Source organism: Coloeus monedula, assembly GCF_965178545.1.
Source record: "Coloeus monedula genome assembly, chromosome: 16".
NCBI lineage: Eukaryota > Metazoa > Chordata > Aves > Passeriformes > Corvidae > Coloeus > Coloeus monedula.
In genome coordinates this window covers 13,381,006-13,405,509 of record NC_138796.1, presented here as the reverse complement: position 1 = coordinate 13,405,509, position 24,504 = coordinate 13,381,006, and the positions used below count along the sequence as shown (strand labels likewise).

Sequence of the window (24,504 nt, the reverse complement as noted above, 5' to 3'; positions counted from 1 at the left end):
ACAGATGCTGTTTTTTGAAAAGACCAGTGTAAAATGGGTTGTACAATCTCTCTCTGCAGTGCTGCTGCACTTGCTCTTTCATCCCGAGCTCTGGGCAGCCTCTTCTTGCAAAGTCAGGAGAGATTACTGGAGAGAAACAGAAAGCATGGAGGAGATAGCACAGGCACCTCTGCACAGTAATTATAAGAGCTGTGTGACAACTCACTGATGTGCAACTGCTGAAAATGGTGTGAACTCCACAGACAAAATGAAGATAATTTGCCAGCATTAAGCAGAAAGCTAATACAGGGCTGATGGTAGAGAAAAGCACTTTATTTGATCCTTCAGTTCTCTGAGTTGTTCAGAGCAGTGTGTAACTTTACTGCCTGGTTCAGGTGCTTTGCTGAGTGGCTGTAGCTGGTTTCCCTCACACAAACACAGTCAACTCAGGCCAGAGCTGCTGAACAATGCCATGAGGTGACTGTGGCTTCAGGACTGATGCTAATGGTGACCCACGTGGGTAAAATCATTTCTGCCTCCAGCTCAGCACCAGCTGGGTCTCCTCTTGCTCTGCAGTTGTGATGCTCTTGGATGCTCTTCTACCTGATTACTCTCTAAATCAGTTATGTGAAATAAGCTGGGTTTGAGAGGGGAAAACAAATAACACATGTTTAGGGAGGGTATTTGAGTCCTTTTGGGGGTGGGGCAAGGTAGGGTCTTGAATATTCTATAGTTCTGCTTTGGATGGTGTTAAAAAAGTGAGAGGTTGAATTAAAGCAGGTTTGCATTTCAATACAAATTTATACGTAATCAATGGAATTGTTCAGGCAATCAAAGCCTATGCCCACAATATTTAAATCACAATTACAATAGGGAAGTTTTCTGATAAGCACAATGAAGACAATTTTGTTTATGTCACTTCATTCTTCTAAATTAACATTTTCTTTCTCCATTTGCATTTGGAATTAAGTCTGTTAGCATCATTTAGACAGACATTATTTTGGTAATGTTGAAAGTTTTCTGATTTTTTCATTCCTTTAGTATGAGCCTTCTCACAAGGTTTCCACTGGCAAGTAAACTGTGAAGTGTGAGAACAGGTGAATAATAGGAGAAGATGCAGTTTCCTCCCTTTCCAACAACAGGATAATGGCTATCAGGGATCCTCTCCTTGAGAGGAGAAATGGAATATGTCTCTTCACAAGTAAGAATATAAAAAAATCAATGATACATGTTTTCTGCTAGTCAGGCTTTCCTACTATCCTTTCCAGTGGGGAAATTAAGGAAAATGTTTAAATTATTTTCAATTCTCTTTTCACAGAAAAACAACTGAGGAGAAAAATGTGAAGTGTTTCTCTGACAATTGGTTTTCTGTAGCATACACAGCAGTAAAAACAGCTTAATTGTGTAATACTTTCTAGGAAATACATCTTTCAAATCTCCTAGGTAGAAAGGGATGTGATTTTTTTTTTTTAAACTGAAATGCTGGAATTTGTATTAGGCTCTAAATGCAGACAGAATTCCAATTGAATCAGTTTCTTGAAGAAGTTTTATCCCACATTTCTCTATAGAAAATTCTCGGTCTCTGAACGCAGAGGATGTTCCTCTTGTACCATCCCTTGTCCTGTCTAGGAGCGGCCATTAATTTTGCCTCAAGTTTATAATACGAATTAAAGCCTAGTTTTGGCTTTAAGTGTGTCTCAGGTACTTGGTTGTACCTCTTTTACCTGGGACTTGTCTTTTGCACATCATCAACCCTGAGTTTCCCTTTAGAGTGGAATGGGAAAGTCTGGAGTCCCAAAGACTCAGAGGAATAAAGACAAATTCAGGGCTAACATATCTGAACATTGATTGAAAGGCTGTGTAGAAGGTTCCTAACTTGGCTGCATAGGTTGAACTCTGGATCAGTCACTCCAAATTGAACTTAGAATTGCCAATATTCACTTTTTCCTTTTGATTTTGAACTTATGTGGAAAGATGGACTCCTTGGTTTCTTTACATGGATTCAAGATATATGCATCTCTTTTTTTTTTTTTTTTTTGCAAATAGAGAACAAAGACCTCAAAAACTGAGACTAGAGATCATAACAGATTGTCTTGTATAACCTTTATAGCTTGACTGGATCTCCTGCTAGTTTCTTGCTTGCTTTGATTTTAGCATCTCTGTCAGGGTCCTTAGCAGACCTTCTGAAGATCTAATGCTATTGTATGAAGATCTATTATAATAATTTATCTCCTGTCTATAATTGCTATCATTATCTAAGTTATAATTGAGAGTTCCACAGTAGGCTGGGGGCCATTAGGTTTCCAAAAAGAAATATCAAGTACAATTTCCCTTTGCTTACAGGAAAACCTTGGTTTTATTCTTTTGCAGCTGATTGGTTGTATTGCAATGAACCTTCAGAAATCTAGAGTCTGGCACAGAGTGCAGAACTCCTTTTTTCTCTGCCCCTCTCATGGTGTAACTCTGAAAGTACTTTTCCCATCACTATCCAGTGTGTCAAAGAACAAACCCAGTGATATTGCAGAGAATACTGAAATACTGTTTGTGTATTCACAGCTGCCAGTTCAGATCTGAGAGATTCACCTCTGACAAGTTAATATGAAAATTTAAAAAGGCTGGGGGGCCTCAATCATTGGCAAGAAATACTTTTACATGATTTCATTTATTATCAAGATGTTACTGAGCCGCAGGATAATTGGTGTGAAAACAGCAACTTGTCTGAAAACAGCGTTGCTTTAGATTGGGATTTTTCTGTATGTCTGAGAAGGCTTAGGGTTGCAATTCCACCTACTGTGCCAGAGTTTTATGCAACAAAAATATCTTTTTTTTTCTTTTTTTTTTAAAATACAGTTTTCTAGGGGAAATAATACAAGCAGTAGAACTGCTGAAATGTCAGAAAAGTAGTGGTACCAACACTCCTGGAATGGCAAAAGTTGCTTCATTCTGCAAGATGCAATTACTCCTGATGAACATTTTGGAGTAATATATGGAAAACATAGGTTTAAATACTTTTAAAATTCCTTTAGAATTAGTAACTGTGAGAGACCTTTGAGAATTAATCCAGATTTTCCAAGTCAGAACTTGAAAAGGCACTTGAAGTGTTTGAATTGTTAACATTCAGTAACTGACTTTTCTTTAGAATGTGTCCAAAGGAACAGATTAATTTAATTAAACTCTATGCTAATAATTACACTTGGAAATTTGATTGATTACAGAAAACATCCCCAGTAGGTTTGAGTAGGCTCAGGTTGGTGCAGGGGCTGGGCTGAGGAAGGAGACATTTGCAGAGGGCTCTGTGCAGGCACCGTTCTCCTTTCGGGGGAGAAAATCTGTCACTTTTTATGTCTTTCACAGCCCAAGTTCAAAACTTGACAGCAATAACCTTCCAACTGTATCTACATGAATTGGATGTTATGACTTCAATGAAAGACAATCTCGTGTGAGATTCTTTTGGTTACATTTCAAAGATTTATTCAAACTATATGAGGTTTTCTAAGAACGAAGCATAAAAGATCATTTTTTTCCAGGCCCTGGTTCAATAAAGCCCAGAGGATTAAGTATGTCATTGTGAGCCTGTGGCTGGACCTGTGCACATAAATGAAATCTTGACACAATCTTTACAACGGGCATATTCTTATAACTTTGCTAAAGAATGACTTCAGAGAGGTAATTAAAGAGAGATATTTCTCTTGAGTCAGGTGAAACCTCCTGCACAAAACTGGCAGGAGATCCATGCATGAGGTTTCTTCTGCCTGTCAGTAGTCTGTCCCCAAAATGTTACAGAATAAATATATACAATGTGTATTCTGTTTGTAAGCTTCATAATGAAGATATTTGTCTCTTCATTAGTTGATATTTTCAGTTTCCCAAGAAGTTCTGCAGGATGTTAAGGGCATAAAAGAGTCTTTGTCACATCATATGAAACAGATCATGAGCGTGAAGTATCTGAACTAACCTTTCTTAAAACAGCATTACTGTGGGTCAGCAAAGTTCAAGGATTCTTCAGATCAATCTTTTTCTGTTCATGTGCAAGGGAAATTTAGGACAGGGCTTATTGTCGTGAATAAGAAATATTCTTGGAATCTAAGCTGCCAGAATCTCCAAAGTGCACACTGTAAACATTTCACTGCCTCAGTGACAGCTAAGTGAGGATGCCTTGCTCATTATCCATAAAGAATATGTGGCACAGATGAGCACAGAATGTAAATTTCTAAGGAAATGGAGAAAATATAATTCATTTTTCATGCAGAAATGTGAGATTTTTTCTTTTTCATGCTGAAAGGTTCATGGAAAATTAATTAGTAGAAATCTAACAAATGTGCCGGTAATGCTGTAAAAGTACTTTTCAACACCAAAGGAAATAAGGGAGGCTGCAATCACTGAGGTTAAATGGAAAACAGGAGGAGCAAATGGGCCCTCAATAGCAGCTGTTCATTATAGAATTTTTAAATAAATGATAGAAATTAGCAGAAATCTAAAGAGGGAGATGTAGTTTACTGCAATGGGGGATGAAATGCAATAACTGTGTTAAAATTCACAAGAGCTTCTGAAAATTTGTTAGCATTTTGCAAAATGTTCTCTGAAGGGAGATAGTTGCACTCCGTGCATCTTTGTGAGCACTGTCACAGTTAAATGTCTGTGTGCACTTACCAAAACTGCAGCCATTTCAATGACACATTTAATTTTCCTGAAAGATGAGGGATTTACTGCAGTGCAGAGAGAAGCCTGTTTGTTTACTGGCAGGTGAGTTGGGGCAGGCACGATTTAAGTGTCCCAAAACAACGAGAGGTTGGTTGGTATTTCTGGAGTCGTATCCATTATTTACATTTACTAGGCTGTGAGAGTATTTGCAGCAATGTCACACTAACCTCCATGAATTCTTGATTGAGAAATAAAAAATTAACACTATGGACTGATGGGAACACTGGTGGATAGAGACAAGTGGTTTTAGAGCAAGCACGGTGTAGGCAGGCTGGTACCACAAACACAGAGCCAGCATCTCAGAGCAGCATTTAGTGCAGTAGAGCTTCCACACGGGATTAATTCCATGCCAACCCTGCCCTTCACACCTACCCACAGAGCTGTGACTGGAGAGGAGTTTGCTTTTTTTTGCATGGATTTCTAGATTTGCTGGGTTGTCTAAACTTCCCTCAGCTGTGGAAACAAGATTCAGAGCAGTTGTTTGAGCCACGATTTCCCTCTGTCAGCTTATGTCAGATGATCTTTTAGCAGCCTGAGGAGCTGCTTGTCCCCTGTGTCCCTTCCCCTTTTAGGCAGGGGTTCTTTCCCTGAGCCTGTGGGGATGGGGGTCCTGAGGAAATCAGCAGAAATGGGCCCTGCTGAGGTGACAAACAGCCTGGAGTCAGGGAAGTCAAAAGGCAGGCGACAGCCTCACTTTGGTAGCCTGTGGAATAATGGTGATGATTAGTCAGAAGTACAAAAGTGAAAAGCAGAACTCTTGTATGGTTTGTTTCTTAGTAACAGCTGGAGGAGGAACTGCCCGTGATGCCAAGGCTTGTGCTGAACACCACTGGTTTTAGGAACTATTTGTGTTGGACTGGGGGCCACAGCCTTGGCTGCTCTGATACAGGGTCTGGGTTAATTTTTTGGCAGCTCTCGAAACATCACCTGTAAACTTCTTCTCATTTAAAGCAGTCACCTCCCTCAGAACTAAAAGGAATCAGGGTATAAAAGGGAGCCAGCCTGCACACACAAGTTACATCAGCAGCGCACAGTTGTGTGCTCCTGATCCGCTCTGGCTGTGGCTTGGTGCTTTATGTGGGGCTTCAGTGATGCTTTTGTGTTCTTTTTGTTTTTAAACAGCAACTTCCACTAAAGTCTCCTTTAAGTGAAACTGAATTTACTTTTATTTTATATTGACGTGATTTCTCTCTCCCAAATCTGGTTGTTGGTGTTTTTTTTGCTGGTTTATCATCTTGAACAGATGGAGCCCTGTAATGTTCCCTTGGTCTAAACAGAAGGACCTGGCTCAAGGTTCATAAGCAGGAGGCTTTCATCTGCTTTGAAAGGGGTTTTCAACAAGACCTGGTTTAGTATTACAGCCTTCTGATCAAGGATGTTTCAGGGGTACATTGTAATTGGAAAGCATTTGCATGGACTTCTTAATTATTTTTAATCATTCACTGTACATAAATCCTGGAGCAGAGAGCTTAAAGAAAAGCTGATTTATTTTTGAATATGTTTTTTGCACAGGGAAGATTCCAAAAGACAAGGCTATTTCTACAGGACCCTTGAGGGAAACCACTTGTTACTGCATTTCATTACATTGCTTAGATTTTTATTCTGAAATGTACAGAATATTACCTGTACATTATCCTGCTTTTTAACCACACCTTTAAAGTCAGAGGATCCTCTCCTGAAGAGAATAGGTGCTGTTTATTGACAGTTTCTGCTTCCTAATTTATGGCTTTCAGTAGTGCCCATATTTAAAGTATTTTACATAATTCATTGCACTATTTTCTTCCTGCCCTAGGAAATTATAAGCATCTCTTGCTGTGCTCTTTCACTCCAAGGATTAAGACTCTTTTCATATTCATACCTGTTAGGAATTCTAATAACTGGTGTGTCAGTGAGCTCTGGGTGATGGTCAGAAGGGGAAGGGGAGGCTGTGAGGATGGCTCCTGCAGCACTGCTGGAAGTACCACTGTGCTGGGGGAGTGTTTATGGGCAAAATTTCAAATTTATTTGTCCCAGTTCAGAGGGAGGAAGGTTTGCAGCATTAAACACAGCCAAGAGACAGGTATAACCCTACTAATGCTGAGAAATCAGGAGCAAAAGATTTGAATAGCTTACATCTGGGTTTGAGACCAAGTGATACATCTCTTATTTTGTCTGCCTATCAGTACTGAATGAACAACAGCTGTAGCTTAGAAACAGATGAGTCTTTCTCTTAGGAAACGCTTCTGTTAAGGGCTTTTTACAGGCCTGTCACAGTTTAAATGGACTTTCAAGCTGTGCTGGTGTTAAGTCCCCTGTTTCGGGCTGGGGTAATGGAAGAATTGCTATCCATTTCCTGCTACAGTGACTGTCTCGTTGTCAGAAGTTACATATTTTAAAATATGACTCAAAATTCTGAATCTTCTGACACATGGCACTTATGTAGCTAACTCTTAGGGCACTGATGCCTTTTGTGTAATTCATTTTGCAGTAATAGCCCCCAAATATAGTAAAATTCATTTAAAGGAAGTATTTTAGGTAGTTAAAACTGAAAAATACTGAGCACAAATCTTAAACTTCCCCACAGGTAAAGGGGCTGTGCACTACTTTATCCTGGTGAAGTATCTCACTGCTCTCATCCTACTGATCTATTCCCAGCTCCTTTTTTAATGTTTTAAAAGTGTTGCTGCTACGAGGTCATTAAGAAGGAAGTGTTTATTTCAGTTCAGACATCAAACTACCCCAGACCTCCTCCCTCCCAGTCATGAGGCTGCTGCTTTCCCTAGTGACTGGAATCTTTGGGAATGGTGATGTCTTCTTCCTGTGCAGTTTACCACAAGAATCTCGCACCAGGTTAACAGAGCTATGGATATGCACCATCAGCTCTGAGTCGTCCCAGCAAAGAGATGGAAAAATTCTTGATTATCTTTACCTCGGTGTAAGACAGCGACCTGAACTGGAGATATACTCAAGCTGTGAATGTCAGGGATAAATAGGCAGCTTACAAATGGCATTGAAAACGATCTGTGCTGCTGAGAGGAAAAAAAGATTTGGTTTCTCATTGTTCTGCTGGCTTCAGGTTGATTTTTTAAAAAAAGAAAAGTGGTGTGTTTTGATGATGATTATACAGAGTAATGGCTTTGGAAAGTGCAGGAGCTCTTTTCTTCAAATGTTTGCATTTTAGGGTGAATTTCTTAGACTGGGCTGCTTGGTGTGGCTGGTTTTGCCTCAGCTCATGCAGTGACAAGCAGGAGCAGCTCTGTCCTAGTGCAGTACAGGCCTGTGGCATTAATGTGTCAACATCTGTTCGCTGCAGCAGAGGTACAACGACCTTGGCGTATCATCATTAATTTCCCCAAAACAAACCATCCAGAACTAGTGCTGGTAGAAACAATTTGAAGAACATCAGCATATAGTCAAACTTGTTTAGTCTTTGACATTGATAGAGGGGTTGTTGCTTTTATGACCAAAACTCATCAGGACCATGAAGGCGGGGCCTTGCTTTGCCCAAGGGCTGTGGTCACACTGGTGCTGCCAGGAGACTCATCCCTGGGAAAGGAGGGAATGAGCATCCGGACCTGAGAGGACCTTGGCTGACTTCACAGGCTGTATTTTAATCAGAATGCATGGGAACACTGGCAAAGAGCTCTGTCTTCATTTCTGTGCCTCGTGGCCTCAGAGCACGGGTGGATAAATGATGGAGGAGGCAACATGTCCCCCTGGGATATGGGAATTTGTGTTTGTACCAGGCCAGACCTTCAGCCCCTGGCAGCTGAGGACAGCACAGCCGTGCCTGTGGCTGTTGCCTCAGGACCTGGCCCACGCTTTGTGCTGCTTCTCATTACTGTCCCTCAAACCCACAGCCGGCTCCAAACAACGCCTGAAACCTGGGAGAGCGCAAAGGTGCAGCTGCTGTTCTCAGGGGAACCTTGTGTTCGTAGAAGGATTTATTTGGGAGGGGAATCTTTGCTGGTCAGAGCAGTGGCAGAGGGGCTGAGAGGCCACTGTTGCCCATGGCTAGTGGCTCCTGGGGGTGGCTGTTGGGGACTGAAGCACCCTGGGCCACCACACTGCCCAGTCTCACTTCCCAGATCCTCCCAGAGCTGCCCCAGCTGCTCCTCACACACGTGTGGGACTCTGAGGTGCCCTGAGTCCCAAAAAGGGGCAGAAAGAACTCCTTTGTGCATTTGAACTCCTTCCCAGAAAGGGGTTTAAATGAAGGGAAATCCTTCCTTAGCCTCAGGTTTGGCAACAGTTTAAATTAGGAAGTTATAAAGGTATAATTGAAGTGCTTTGTCCTGCAAGCTCTAATGATGGCAAATCAGATATATTGGTATAAAAATGAATTATTTATTAAGACAAACGAACAGACAAAAGATAACAGATGGAAGATCTTAATCAGAATTACTTGCTACACTGCATAAAACTAAAAAATTATAGTAGATTATGGCATCATAAAACAGTGCATGATATCCAGGTACCTATATTAAAGCTTGCAAAAGTAATGGTATTGGTTAGGAGTTGAATGTAACTTACCACCAAAATAACAATAATGTACAGATTTCTTCACTTAACCCCAGGGCAGTAACCATGGAGTAGGCACCCTACTCACGGGAGAAACTCCATACATTTCCAGGAAAACACACGGAATATTTCTACTCTGTGAAAGTTTGGTGAGGCTTTTATGGTTGTAAAGTGGATGGCTGTCAGACAGAAATCCAGCTTACCTTGTCAGATCTCCCTTCAAACCAAGATGTTTATTGGCACCTGGGACGTGCCAGCCCAGTGTTAACCCCATGGCACCCTACAAAGACAGCTTGTCCTGTTTGAGTTCTCTGAGTGGTTTACAAACAGCTGATGAGATTTTATGGGGGGTAAGATGTCCTGCTACTCCTGTTCATGGTGGTGGCTGCTGGCAGCATCACCTTCCCATGACCTGGGCAGAGCTGGGAGATGTCTCAGCTCTGGCAGTGCCACTACCCAGGAGATGAGACCCCGAGGGTCCAGGGGTGTCCGCTGTCGTGGGCACTGGCCCTTCTATGGTCAGCACTGCCCCAGGGCTGGTGAGCCCAGGGCACAGGGCAGCAACCAAAATTCATTAAACTGCTGGAAGTTTCCAGAAGTGTGGGCTGCCTGGGAGATGCGAGCCATGGGTCACAGTTAATGGAGTTACTGGGTTAAGTTCATCATAATGTTTGACCTCGTGTTTGGGAGGCTGATGGTGTGTGAACGCCTGGCTGCCGCACAGGAGGGATGGGGATGCAATTTTCGGGGCTAATGATTCTGCTGACCTGATGTCCTCATACAGCTGCTTTCTATTACTGTCACTTAACTGGGACAGGGGAGGCTCAAGGGACTGACTTGCTATAATGAGCTGGCTGTGCAATTATGGCAGTTACTGCAGGACACCGGGGCTAAATCCATCTCATTTTTGCTTCATCATCTATTTTTATATTATTCTGGCATAATGTGGGCATTCCAAAAAATGTGAGTTTATTGCTCCTGGGTGAAATGGATAGTGCTAATAGTGCTGCTGGGTGTTGTGAGGCAGGCATGGCAAGGGAATTATTTCATTGCTGCCTTTTCACTCTGTCCTCTTGCCTCGGTGCTCTGGAGCCTTACAAAATTATTGACACATGAAAAGAAATCACCAGAGATCTTTCTGTTTATATTTATGTTCCATTTGTTTGGGTTTTTTTCTTGCTAAATTAAGCAGGCAGCATTAATGTCATTTTTACCAGAATCCATGGAAAAGCTGTAGTGGCTCAACAGTTTACTTGAAAATGCTTTGTTTACCTTGAATTTCAGATTTAGTTTATTGCAGTTGCACTCTGGATCATGAACTTCTACCATCTAACAAGTGTGAAATCCTACTTTCGTTGACATATAGAAATTGCCAAGATTATCCTAGGAGGCAGTGCAGCAGTGCATGTGGATATTTTGCTAAAGGTGTGGATAAAGTAGATTTAGGTTACTTTTAAAAGGACAGCAAACAAAGACCACGCATTTCATTGCATACAAAATGCATGTATTTTTTTGTGGTTAACTTATTATGTCTTGATGTTTTCTCTCATTATGAGAGTAATGGAATTTATTCCCAATATTAAAGAGGAGCTATTTGGCAAGTTCTGCACAGTTCAGGTTGCTTCGTAAAAGTGAGTTCCATTTTCAAAGAGAAAGTCATGTTATTTTCCAACTGCTTTGTACCAGACACACAAACAGACAGAAACTTTCATGAAAATCATTGTATAAATTAGTTAGAACAAGTGTTTCAGGGATTTTTTTTTTTCCCTTCTATTTATTTATTTTGCAGAGTTTATTCAGGTTACACTACAGAAATTTTTAAAAAGATGACATTATGACTGAGACTTCTTATATGAAGTGAACTATCTACAATAACTACTCCACATTTTGCAGAATGATTTATAGAGAAAATTCAGCTTAAAAATCTTAAACAGCCAATATTAACTGAGCATCACAAATATTGTTAGAAGTAGTTAAGGGCAGACATATTTTTCACCAACTGCTAAAGTCATTGCCTGCATACTTACTGAGTTAACAGAAATTTGGAGTAACCTGATGCTGTTACCGTAGCAGTAAATAAACTGAGTAAAATTTAATTAAAGATACATATCTATGAAATATGAGTCTTGATTCCCCCTGTTCTCCCTTCAGCATATTCCATTCATGTATGTCTTTAATAGATTGGATTTTTTTAATGGGCAGTCATGTGTAACAACCACAGGTTGTTATGTTTAGCCTTGTGGAAGCCCTGGAGAGCTGACCCTGCAGGATATCCCAGGAATTTCTCACTTGTGCTTTCAGGAGCAAGTACTGAAGAGCAACATTTTACCCTCACAGCTTCTGTGGGGCCCAGGGCTTTGCTTTAAAAAATTAAACCTTGGCGTTTGAAAATATAGGTGTTCATTTTGATGTCCCAGGCAAAAACCTGTCTGAGAGTTCTCTTTTCTAGAGGGTCTCAGTTTGTTCATCTTGTTTATATTGTGAAGAGAGGAGTTGTTATAAATAAACCTCTTAAAGCCTTCACAGCCAGTTTTAAAAAAATATCCAGGATGTTAATCAAGAAATATTGTTTTAGTTTAGAACTTTATCTGAGCATTAGTCAGAACAAGGGTAAGAAGACAAATGAAAAAACCCAGCCTCCATGAGTGAATATTTTTGGGTCAAGTTCCACCTTCCTAATACTCAGGAGCTTTGGTGACCATCAAGGATTAGGTTTATAAAGGGTCATGTAGAGTTTCTTGGTAGTCTAAGGACTGGGCATGTAAAAGTTAATTTTGCTTCACTTTCCAGAATTGCTTTTAGAAATCAAGAAGGAGGTGAATGAAAACTAATGAATTATCAAGAAGAACTGCTTTAGCAAGAAGGTGATCTCTCTTGCATGCTTATTTTTCTATGCTTTTGAGGGAGAGATTTAAATATGTTTAAAGAACAATTTAGATTTATAGCTATATTTATCATGATTTCTTCACTAAATTTGGCAAGATACATTAGAATTCCATGTTTCAAAGGCACAATGCTTTAGGAAGTGAAGTATTACAATATGGTTTGGCTTATTTTTCTAATTCTGTCAACACTAAAAGTGCCAGAGTACATTGCAATATTCCTAAAGGCTTGTTGGTTTGTTTGTTTTTACCTTTTTTTTTCCCCTCCTGTTCCCCTGCTGTTGTTTATCACAGTGAAGCAGTGATATTACAGGTAATTGTTCACATCATGGAGTCAGAGGGAGAGAAGAACACTCAGTACAGGGCTGCTTTCTTTACACCCTGTCATGAAATAGCTCCAGCAGCTCAGATTCTGCTCAGTGGCCTGGACTGTGAACCACAGTCATAAATCTGTTCTGAACCCTGAGGAGCCGGGCTGGCAACTGCTCCAGGCAGACAAAAAATGGGGAAAGCCAGTGGGCAATCAATCCCCCGTCCCTCCTGACCCACAGGTGGATTCCCAATTTAATAGAAGGCTGCAGCACAGTGATTATCACAGTGTAATTTTTAATACTGCCTGAGCTCAGTGAGGCAAACCTTTAAATGCAGACTTGCACGTTTGTTCAGGTAAATGCCAGGACATCCTCTAGTCAAGTCTCTGTCCTTGATCTCATCAGTGCAGATCTTGCTGAGTTCCCTTGTAGGGTGTTACTGAGCAGATTCAAGACTGGTTCAGCAGTGGAGGTGTTGGTCTCCAGGATTATCTGTCTGTCAGATATTTTGTATCTAAAAAGAAATAAAATTAATTCTGTCTTGTCATTAAAGCTCCAATCCCATTAATACTATTTCTAGATTTATATCTTTTTTTCACGCTTAAAATCCTCTTTGCCTATTATTCCAAACAAATTTCCAAAGTCCAAAGATGGTTTTCTTTAGCTTATTTTGAGTGTTTATTTGCAGCATATTTTTTTTCTAGTCCTGGCCTCATTTTTTTTAAATCCCTTTTCTCATTCCATAGGAACCCAGGAAGGGGGAAAGATATTAAAGGTAAAAACTGGTGGTTTTTTTTTTTTTTTTTTTTTAAATGTACAGGATTCAGATTGATGTGAGAAGGTGAAAAAAAAAAAAGAAAATAATTTTTTTTAGAAAAATAAGTGACAGAAAAAGGGCTTCATACGTGGATGAGATGGGATAGTTCAGTGAAATGGTCACTCACCTTCAGGGACATGGTAGATGAGAATCCTGGCTCAAAACATGTACCTTTCAATTTTTTCCTTTTTTTTCTTGTCTTTGAACTTTTACACAGGGAATTTCATGTACTTTTAATACAAAATTGACATTAAATTAGCTTTCCAGTTTCAAGTTTGAGGAGCTTTCTTTGTTCAAGAAAGTTTCCTTTATTTCCTTCTGGTAAGGTGTTGGCTTGAGATATGTAACAAATAGCAGCTCTTTGCTTTTTGGCAAATAATTGTCCTGTGTTCGTTCTGAAGAGAGGAACTACAGATGCATGCACCTCAAGATAAGACCTTTCTAAATGCTAAAAGCAGTAAACATAGTTTAAAAGACTTTTTTTGCAGTGTTATTACCATGTCTATGTTTTTGTCAGTATTCACAGGATTCCTCCTGTAAAATGGGAAGTTCTGCATTGAGTGCAACTTCCAGGAATAGCAAAAAAGCCATTTTTAAAGATGTTTTCTGTCAGTCACATCTAGCTTGTAGCACAAGAAGAATAAATTGCATCTTCCTTGAGAAAGTGACATAAACCCATGGTTTTGTTATGTCACAGAGGGATTATGGTGAGAGACAAGGATCCCTCAGCTTAGCCTTAATTCCTCTTGGTGAAATTGCTGTTTTAACTAGGGCATAAAATGTCATGGGGGAGCAGCAGGAGCCAGTAAATGAACATCATCCCTCCCACAACTCGTGGGGCAGAACAGTAGATTACTGCAGTAGGGGGATCTGCAAAGGGAAACGAGATGACCTAATTAGGACAGCACCTTGTTTGTACCCCAGTTCTCCTCTCTTCTCCTCCCTTGGCTTGTCCCACTCCCACCTTCTGGAACAACTAGCTTATCATGGAGACATCACTCCAGGTACTTCCTCACCCAGGATTGCCCGGGATGGGGGTGAATAAATTGGTTTTGTGTCTCGGGTGGCTTGGCTGCAGATCTTAGTGCTGCTTAAGGGGCTTGAGGGCTGGCAGTGCCTTCTCAGAGGATTTAATTGAGTGATCACACGGTGACACACAGACACTTCCTCAAAAGCCTCAGCAAAGAATGACTTGGAACAGCAATTCTCTGTCATACCCGTTATACTGCTCCCATGTCTTCATTCACTGCCTTCTCAAACATGACAGGAGATACAGCTGCTGGTCTAGAAATTACAAGTTTCAGGAACAGGGGGGTAGGAGTGAGGGAGAGGAAGAAATCAGTCATACAAATAGAATGATAATTCACTGTGTTGAGACGCATTAACTTAAATAAAAATAACTGTTAAAACTTTTAGATAATTGTCAGGTCTTCACAGACTAACAAAAGTCAGATCATTAATTTCATTAGTGTTATTTGACCCATAATATTAAATTACTGTGTTTTACTGTTTTTTAATTAAACATTAGCTTGGGGAATGTCATTATTTTAAGTAGGAGCACTCCATCTTTGTCTCCATTGGTACAGTGGTGAGTATACTATTAAAGATCCTAATCCCTCTGGTGGGAGGATCATTTTGCAGAGTTCCCAGAAATAACTCAGGCTGTGTTCATGTCCCTGTGTCCAGCCTGGATGCAGATGTTCTCTCAGCTGTGTAGCTCGGGCTGCTGAAGTATCTCACCAGAATAACTCTGGTGTGACAGCCTGGCACCCTGACCTGCTGTACCAGGGGCAGCTGGTGCTGCACTGCTCAACATAAAGCTCCTCTCAGTAGTGTCACTCTATTGAGTTATTTGTCATTTCATTTGATAATTTTTCATTAGTATGCTTGGCCTAAGAATGTGCTAATGGAATTGGATAAAAATGTAAAGCTGGGAAGAATTACTAACATAGAGGAGCCAGGTGTGTTATCCAGGAAGAGATGGATGGGCTTTCAGATTGAAATAAAAGTGAATTAATGTTAGTAATAGCAAGTAAAAGGTCATGCTTCTAGGAACTAACTGGAATTCAACTGCTGAGCAGGGATTTATCAGACAATAACTTGGAGAAGAAAGATAGGGGCATAATATGTCCAGTGGTCCAGCTGGCCACTGGGTGACTATAAAGCACCAGGAAGGTACAAAAATATAAAAGAGAAATACAGTCTCTGGACATGTAAGGTGAATTATTAAAACAGAAGAGTAATTGCCTTGCAAGGCATTAGTGAGTCCTGGCTGGAACAGTCACATTGTTCAGTTCTAGTCACATTTCTTGCATAGCTGATAGAGAGAGAAGATAGGCACCTTTGACAGAGGGTTTAGAGCAGGATTTATGGCAGCTTCAGGAAGATCTACTCCAAATTCTGGTGGTTTAAGACAGATTTTTGGTATATCCTCTAAGATACGTGCTTTTAGTCATTTGCCTCCAAGAAATATGTAATTAAATTGATATAAGTGGACTGTAACTCTACTGAGTCTATTAGTAGAAAGACCTTGTGAGGGGACACTAGCAGAGTGACCTAAGGGAATGCCAGCAGGGAATGGATGGGATGGCTTTATGTATGGTTCATTTTGGAAAGGCAAAATAACTGCTAACACTAAAAAATATTGATGAAGAGGCATAACAAAAAAAAAGGAGGCAATAGGCTGTTTGTAAATAAATAGAATTTAAATAAGTTCAGTTCTGCTTGTGTGAGAGAAATTCTTGAACAGCTTCCAAAATCCCATTAGTGACAAAAATACACATTTCAAATAGAGCTGAACCTGGGTTTGAATCAGGTTAAATTAAATAACTGTTTGTGACTGCAGGTACCGTGTTGTGATGTGACAGGAGTTCATTTCCATTCCTAAATTCCTTTGGAATAAGGTTTTGACGAATCCACAGATGCCTTCCATTGAACAGCAGCTCTGCACACAAATTGTCTCTTTTGCTCTGCAGGCTGAGCTCTGTTCAATAAACACTGTGCTCTCCTCCCCCATCCCTCAGACGGGGTCATGGTTGGGCACTCCTTCTCCTGCTCCTTGGAGCTGGGGAGAATTGGTGGTGTCCTTTAGAAGTGATGATGAACACCAAGATAAAGGGAGATCTATTCTCCTGGAGACAGAATTATAGCTAGGTGTCAGTCTGGAATTTGTGAGGAGATTATTAAGGGCTTTTCAACCTAGTAAAGTGGTAACAATATTGTGACAAAGTTCTAACAAAGACTTTTGTTTTACAAAGACAGTTTAACAGCCTTCAGAGTCCAATAAAAGCTTACTAACTTCATGTCTGCTGTTTGACCTATAACAATGTATATGTGTCTTAAAATGTTTAAGTTGCTTTAATATAAATGATGAATTGATCTCTCTTGTCAGAAGTGGATTTTGTGCAGTTTTTCATAGCAGTTGACTTTGTATCTCCCTAGTGTTAGACACTGACCTTAACTGAGCTCACAGTAACCCTTGAGTAGCAGAGAACTCATTGATGTTTGTGCTCAGTGCAGCTTTGGTTGCTGGAAGTCAGCACTGGAGCTCCCAGGTGGCCAAACCCTGGATGCCTGTGCCAAGCAGACTGACCCTAGAGAGAAGGGTCTGGCAAAACTTCCTTTGTCACACTCCACATGGAGCGTGGTCTTCAAACCTTGTTGTTTCTACCTCTGTGGAACTGAACCCTTTTCAGAGTGTATCCTGGGAATTGTTGGTGTTGGAATAGTTTATCGTTGCATTGCTCATCATCTCTACTCAGAAACAAATTAAAAATTAGTAAAAATAGAAACATATTTTTCCAGTTCTCTTTTGGTATATTTCCTTGATTTTTACCCAGTATTCCTGAATTTTACTGTAGTCTTAATATATCCCTGGTTCTGCCTCCTGATGTGCATGAGGGGTGAATAGTCTCAGTGTGAAAGACAGTTCTCTTCAGTTCTGTTCCCTGAAGCCATAATAACTAATTGATGTCAGTTACCTCAAAAGCCAATTAATCCCACTCCTGTTTTGTTGGATCAATACTAATGCATTTTTCCTGTAATTTTCAGGTTTTGACATCGCTGGATGCCAGCAAAGCTGAGGTAGGAAATTCTGTCTTATACTGGTAGAATGTTAAGTAGCTGTCTGTGCTTCTGATAGAGGGCCCAGCTTGCTTACAGTTTTGGGGGTGAAAGTTTAAGTTACTTCAGGATGGCATTTGTGCTGCTTCTAGTGCTTAATGAGCCAATCTTTGGAAATCTGGTCATGGTATAACAATATTTAAGCTCATAAAGTCCTTCTAGGAAAGTTTTGCCATTGTGCAGGTATTTCTGAAGATTTCCATGGCATCAGAACCACTCAGTTCAGAGGTTTTTCAGTGCATGTTTTATTTCCCACCCCCAGAAGGTGCAAGCTGACCTTTCCCTGTGCACTGCCATTTTTCTCCTTAGCTCCTCAGCCAAGCAGGTTTGTATCTGCTGCTGCAGAGGCAGTTCTGGGGGCTGGCACCTGTTCTGTCCATGTCCATACCCAGTTTGCCTCATTCTTCTTGTACCAAATGCCATGAGCTGCTTGAGCAGACTGGGACATGAAAGAACAGATGAGTTTTGTGATGAGCTGAGTTCTCATTGAATTGTGGAGTGCCACTGGCAGTGTTGTACGTTGCCTACCTTGGGTGCTTGACATTGCTCCAGGTTAGCTTGGTCCTTTAGGACTCACATTGATTTTGTCAGTTTTTCTCTTGATGTTTGAGTAGCTCTGAATGGTCCGAAGGTGTTCTTAGAGGTGAAATGATTCAGATTATTGGAGTATGTTTTGAATAGCTGATTGCTAAAGCAAAAGTGGCAGTCCTTTGTGAGCACAAACGTGTTCAGCTGCATTTGCATCTTCTGAACGTTGCTGCTGAACAAGTCACTGCACTTTTAATAACTGGCAGATATTTTAATGTGGTGCACAGGTCCTGACTCATTTATTTGTAATGTCAATTGGAAGCTCAGAGTGTTCCTCTGTGAAACCCTTCTCGGACTCACAGTAGGGAATTTGTGATGTGCTCCAAAGCTAATGTTTAACTGTGACAAAATGTGTAGGTGACTCTAACTGCTGGAGTCAGATAAATTTTTAATACGAGCCTTTGGTAAATTAAATTGCATTATTAAAGAGAATAGATAAACTGTGCTAGTTACTTTAAAGAACAAGAACACAAGTTCACTTGCATACTGCAAAAGAATGAGATCATTCATTTTTATTTAGATTAAGACTGTAATATCACTGTTCAATTTAGCTGGTCTGATTCAATTGCATACTTGGCTTGTCTCAGGGAGTTTCAGGAGTAGGATTTGTATCTGTTTTTTCACTGTTGCACTGTTCAAATGTTTGGTGCTGTTATATCAAGAGCCCAGTGACAGTCATTTTCAGTTTCTTGTTTTGTAATGGGATTTTGGGGGCTGAGATTTGTCGCTGTGCAAGTACTGCTATTGACTCTGCTGCCTTCTACAGTCTGTTTTCTTATTTATTTGTAAAATGTTCTCATGTACTTTTTTCTCTTGTGTGTGTAAAATTCTAGGAATATTGCAAGTTTCTCAGTCGGTCAGTGGAGTTGCTTTGTTTGTTAATACTCTATTAATTTGAAAACCTTGAGTTAACATACATGGCTGTTCTTTAAGAGCTTACCAGCTGAACTTTGTGCCCCAGCCTGTGGACCTGCTGACTTTGTAGGCACAGATCTGTGTGTGAGAGATCTGGTTGGGTGCTGTTTCTCCCATTCATGAAAGTACTCAGAAGGATTGCCAAAGTTCTCAATACAGGGCAAATCCTAACTGAAGATAAAGGTTAATGAAATATTTTCCCAAACCAGGGCATTAATGTTGTTTGGAAATAATTTGACTGAATTCAGTGGAGTAACTCATATAAAATAGGAAATAAAAATACAATAGGCATGCAGAACTGGTTGATGAATTTTCAGCTTGAGGGAAAAGACTCCTTTGACATAATGGAAAACTTCCCAAAATATCTTCCTGAAACCTATACAAGCACAGCACTACAGTTCTGGTGTATTTTTGAGGCCTTACATAACTTTGGGGATTGCAAGACATACAGGACATTGCCTCAGTTTTTACAATAGCGGCTCTGTGTTTTGCCTGACTTGATTTGATTTTATTTTGCTTTACCTTTGGGTCCTCATGAACAGTTCTGACAACCCCAAATCCCCTTGTTCTGGCCGACCTTTGTGTCATGTCTTGTCCCATCAGAGCTCCTCCATTGTTTGCTGCTGCAGTGCTTGTGTGGAAGATCTCTGGCCTGCTTTTGGATAAAAAAAACACTTATATTTGTTTTCTAAAATCTTTTATTAGAACCTCTACTTGGTTGCTCTTAAACTGTTGATCCAAGTAGTCTTGAAATTTGTTTATTCCTCTTTCTCTGTTCTTAGGTGACACTGCTGTGTTCCCTTACTAAATTTTGTATGAAGTCTGGATGAAAACTTAGCATGTTTGCACTGCTATTGAATGTTTTAGGACGATACAAACCAGCTGGGTTTTTTTGTAAGTGTTGGTTGCCACATAGCACTATAGAGACAAGAACATCTACAGGAAGCTGTCAAGTGATCCCAGGACCTTCCTTCCATCTTTTAACCCAAAGGGCCAGCAAATAGTGACAGAGTCGAAGCTGTAGGCAGCAAAGCCTTCCAAAAATAATTGCCAAATCTGCCCACAGCGTGTCTTTTAGGGTCATAGTCATGTAAATATGCAAGTTAGAGGCATCTTAAAAAAGAATAACTTATGCATAGGTAGTCAAACACAAAGATTTTTATCACAGCTTACCCTGGTTTCTTGTTCAAACCCATAACAGACTCTGTTGATGCCATTGCAACACAGGCCTGAGATGATCTCAGATACAGCTAGATACTGTAGCAATTGCCATAACACACACAATAAAATAAGTTTTCATGTCATTTGCTGGAACAACAGTTTGAGGAATGCTTTTTTTTCAGTTCTGCTAACTTTATCTATTACAGGTATATGGCATCTAGTCCTTTTATTGTTTTTGTATGCACATTTTTCCCCATGAAAAGATGGCTCATTCAGGAAATTATTTGACTTTCCAGAGTGTTCTTCTTTCTAATTAGCAGTGAGTATAAATGATCTTTATGCTAGGAAAAGCATAATTTCTTTTCCTCTTTCTGAAACAAATGGTGTTACCAAAATAGAACACAGAAAGCTTGTTGTGATTCCTCTTTTCCTCTGCAATATTTGAATAAATGATGCAGTGAAGTTCAAGGCCTTCTTGTGAGAAGTGAGAGGTCATGCCTGATTGACATACAAGTTCAGCATAACTCTGTGTTAGCTCTCTGCCTGCTTTTATGAGAGGAATGTCAAGGCAGCCTATTTTTTACTCTCAAGGAAAAAAAGGGTGCCAATATGTCTCAATAAAATGGAATCAAAATCAGCTCAAAGCCCAAGGAGGTTATTACAGCAGAGTTTATAGGGAACCTAAGGATAGTAAAGAGAAGATGGCTCTAATGATAACAAAAGTGTGACTCATTTGTACAGTGATCCATCAGGGCCTCGATTATCAGGAAATATCACCTTTAAGCCCCCCACTTCCCTGACATGGAAGGAACAGGTCAGGCCTGGGGAGCAGTGTTGTTCAGCAAAGGCCAGCACATGTATTCCCTTCATCCACCCTTTGCTGCTCCCTTTGCGGGGTGGAGAGAGGAGAAGAATCCTCGGACAGGACAGACAATTTTCACTGGTTTTTTTTTTTATTTGTAAAATGTTTATGAAAAATCATGTCTGCTTGCAGGAAATACGTTTGCATGAGCGATGGGAGCGATGCATATGCGAGCTGTCCATAGCAGATATGGTCTGAAAGGCACTGTGGAGGGTGATGGGAAGGGTTTGTGCTGGCTGATATTATTGTCTGCTTGCCTTGCACTGCTCCTGGGGGCCCCAGGTGCAATCCCAGCCTGCCAGGCTGTGCACAGGTGTGTGTTGCACGCTCTGCCCAGTGTCTGACACGCTCTGGAGCTGATACAGAACGTGGCTCGAGAGAAATGAAGGAAGCCTTGTGGTGAGGCAGCAGCAGAGCTGGGGGGCTCACTGCCAGCAGGACCATACCTGCTTCTCTTTCCCGCTTCTAATGCCAAGGTGAACGAATTCATTTCGGAAAAGGAGTTGTAAAATGTGTGTGTAAACAGATAGCAGAGCTTGCTCAGAAAATATGCCTCTACCAATGTTCCACTGTGACTGGTTTGCAGCGTGCTCTGCTCCTGGTACACTTATAATTCTTTCTGCTAGCGCATGAGGAATTTTTAAATCCTGTTGGCTGTCTGATTGATTTCTATGGGAAGACTATGATATCAATGGAAACTTTATCTGGGGAAAGATGAATGCTTGGTTGGATGCCGTCAGGGCAAATTGCAGGTGCTGTATTAAAACCCCACAGCAGATAAAAACATGTCATTCAGTCTTCCTCCACTCCCTGCCCTACTTTACTCTCCCAAGCACACTTAACAGGCAAGGAGCTCGTGTGCCATCACTGCAGGGGATGTGCGTGCTCAGGACAGGAGACATTTCCATTTCTATTTTTGGGTTGTTTTTCAGGATGAGTGAGTGGATTACAGCTTCTCCCTGTTCTGATGCATCAATACTTTGCATCAGCCACAGCGTTTGATTGAAACTGTGCATTGTTAATCTTATCCAGCTCTATATTCCTTCTTCCCTACAAGTGGAATGGGGCATGGAGTGATCAATCATGATGACTAATAAAGAATTTGCTATTTATATTTTTTTTAATGTTCCTATCTTTAATGTATTTACAGCAAGAAAATATTTGCATTTTAAGAAAACTACCTATCTATAGGTAGCATAAAGCTTTCCTTATAGTCATAATCTCGATTATTTTAAGGGGGTTTTAAATCTCTGTAGGTTGTAGTAGGTCTTTAGTATTTATCAAGAGGATAATTATTGCAGTAAGATTGTAATTTTTGCTTGATCTGTTGAAATCACTTTAGATTTGGCTAAATCAAGCTGTCACAAATTGTGTATAAATAAGTACCAGTATTTTTTCTTAAAAATATAATTATGGCAATAATGCCATAATTCTGTAAAATGTAACTAAAAATATTTATAATTTCAAGTGTAAAATCAAGAATTATTAATTAAAATTACTTTTAATTTTCAAGCTTTTAGAGCTGTACAGTTGTAACTGTGCAGAAGTTGGGATTTTGATGTCGTGCCTTAAGTAATTTCCACTAAAAAGTTTTTTTCAATCATGTAAGCTAAGGGTCTGAACTCCCAGTGGAAGGTGTTTCTGGGTAACTCAGTGTCACATATAAATCCTGCTGAGCACCTACTGTGTCTCCAGATACCCAATAAACCCTTGATTGTCAGTGATGGGAGCTCCCAGCTGTAGCAATTATCCTGACAAGTTAATATGGACATTCCAAATGTGTCAGGAAGGAAATTCATGGCAGTGTGTGCCTGCTGGGTGACCCTTGGATGTGACTGAACCTATCAAATACCTGCCTTCATCAGGATTTGATGGATTCCCCTCCAACTTTTTATTACCAAAGGCAGAATCCTGACTTCCTTTTATACTGTTGAGGTTTAACCACATTAGCTACATATATATGTATAAAGACTGTACAAAATGATGGAGAAGAATTATACAAAGTTTTCATCCATTTTTAACTTGAGCATGAATTTCTAGGATTGTGCTCCTTCTGTCTGAAATCCTGTGCAGTAATTTTAAGCCGTGCAGTGTGAGACACAGTCTTGCTGTAGCTGCTACGTAAAACCTAATTTGCTGCATAAAATATGAGAGCTACAGTGAAATATGAGCCTGGAGAGCAACTCTTTTGATCTTGAGTAGTCAAAAGGTTGGCATGTATAATGGTATGAAAATAAATGATGTCAAAACTGTAGGATATAATTTATGGTTTGGGGACTACTTTACTCATGGAAGCAGAAGCTTCCACCACTGAAAAGCAAGTAGCTCAACAAAAGATAATGAATGGAAATTACAAACTTTCATAAACACCCAGATAGATTGAATCGTGCAATACATCAGTTTAGGCACAACCAGTTGTCTAGTTTACTGATTACATATTATTAAATATAGCATTTATAAAACATATATGATTGGAACTAGAGCCTTCATTTTGTATTCCTTCAAGTACTAGGCTTTAATTGTCATCCAGTTTGGCAAGGACTTGGACACATAAATTATGTTTACTCAGGTCGAGTGACAAAAGCTTGGGTCTTGTAAGCTCTTAAAAAGGTGCTTTTTCAGCTGTCCCAGCACAGTCTGAAGAGTCCCCAGGTGTGTCACGGTGCTCTGAGGGGAGGGATTACAAAACAAGGTCAGAATATTTGTTGACTGAAGTCTTTATGGCTATGATACCGCACAGGTTCTTATGTGTGGCTCTGGTAGCTGAGCCTCTGTTGCCTACATGGGCTTCAGAGTTCGATTTATTTTAATATACCTATGAAAAATGCTCCATGGACTAATTCAGTTACCTCAATCTGCTTCATTCAAAGTTGCACAACCTTCCCCAGTAAAGTCTTTATCTCAGCAAACAGTCTTTTAATTGGCTTTGGGGTTTTGTTTGCTTGGTTTTGTTTTTGATGGGGATTGTTTTTTTTTTATTTCTGGCTGGGTTTTTTTTTTTTTTTTGCTTGCTTGTTTGTTTTGGTTTTGTTTTTTTGGTTTTTTTGTTTGGTTGGTTTTTTTGAGCCCCTATCTTTCTTTTGAGGTCTGCTTTGTGAAGTTTGCATAGGCTTCTCTTTTGTCCTTCTCTCACCCAAATGCTGCTCAGTCCCTTTGGTCAGGGCTCCAAGGCTGTTTATGGGACAGGGTGGGACCCACGGCTGGCATCGCTTTGGAAGTCACTGCACTTTGGAGAATGAGCTCCTGCAGGGGAAATGTACCCAGACCTCCACAGCTCTGATGTGGCTGTTTGGGTTCATATTGACCACTGAGCCTGAAACTGGAATTTTCCCCCAAGGATCTAAAAATTGCATTGCCAACAGCAACCCCCCTGTGCTACCCAAACCTATTGGGACCGGACTCCTAAGAGGCTTCTGAAGGAAGTTAGATTTAATAATGACAGCTGTGAAGCATCCTGCATGCCTTTTCTGCATGTGTATATATAGACACACCCATTTTTATGGACATGTGTCTCCAGAATGTGTTCCAGTAAAGCGCATCAGTAATTTGATGGCAATGGATGTGAATATAAGCTCGTCTCACTAAAGGGTTGGTATTGACTTGAAAATGCACTTTGCTTATTGATTCTGTTTCTTACTTTCCTTCCATGTCCTCTTGCTGAATGCT

General features: G+C 40.3%; 1 protein-coding gene across 2 annotated transcripts in view; it reads left to right on the top strand.

Annotated features, from left to right (window-relative positions):
• RBFOX1 (RNA binding fox-1 homolog 1) overlaps nucleotides 1-24,504 on the top strand; it is a gene marked incomplete at its 5' end in the record, with an annotated part of 1,111,952 nt that overhangs the window by 235,115 nt on the left and 852,333 nt on the right. For both annotated transcript variants that reach the window (XM_082292358.1, XM_082292365.1), the window contains one exon: nucleotides 17,241-17,273. In XM_082292358.1, the coding sequence (XP_082148484.1) occupies nucleotides 17,241-17,273 (33 nt within the window). The remainder of the gene's footprint in view (nucleotides 1-17,240; nucleotides 17,274-24,504) is intronic.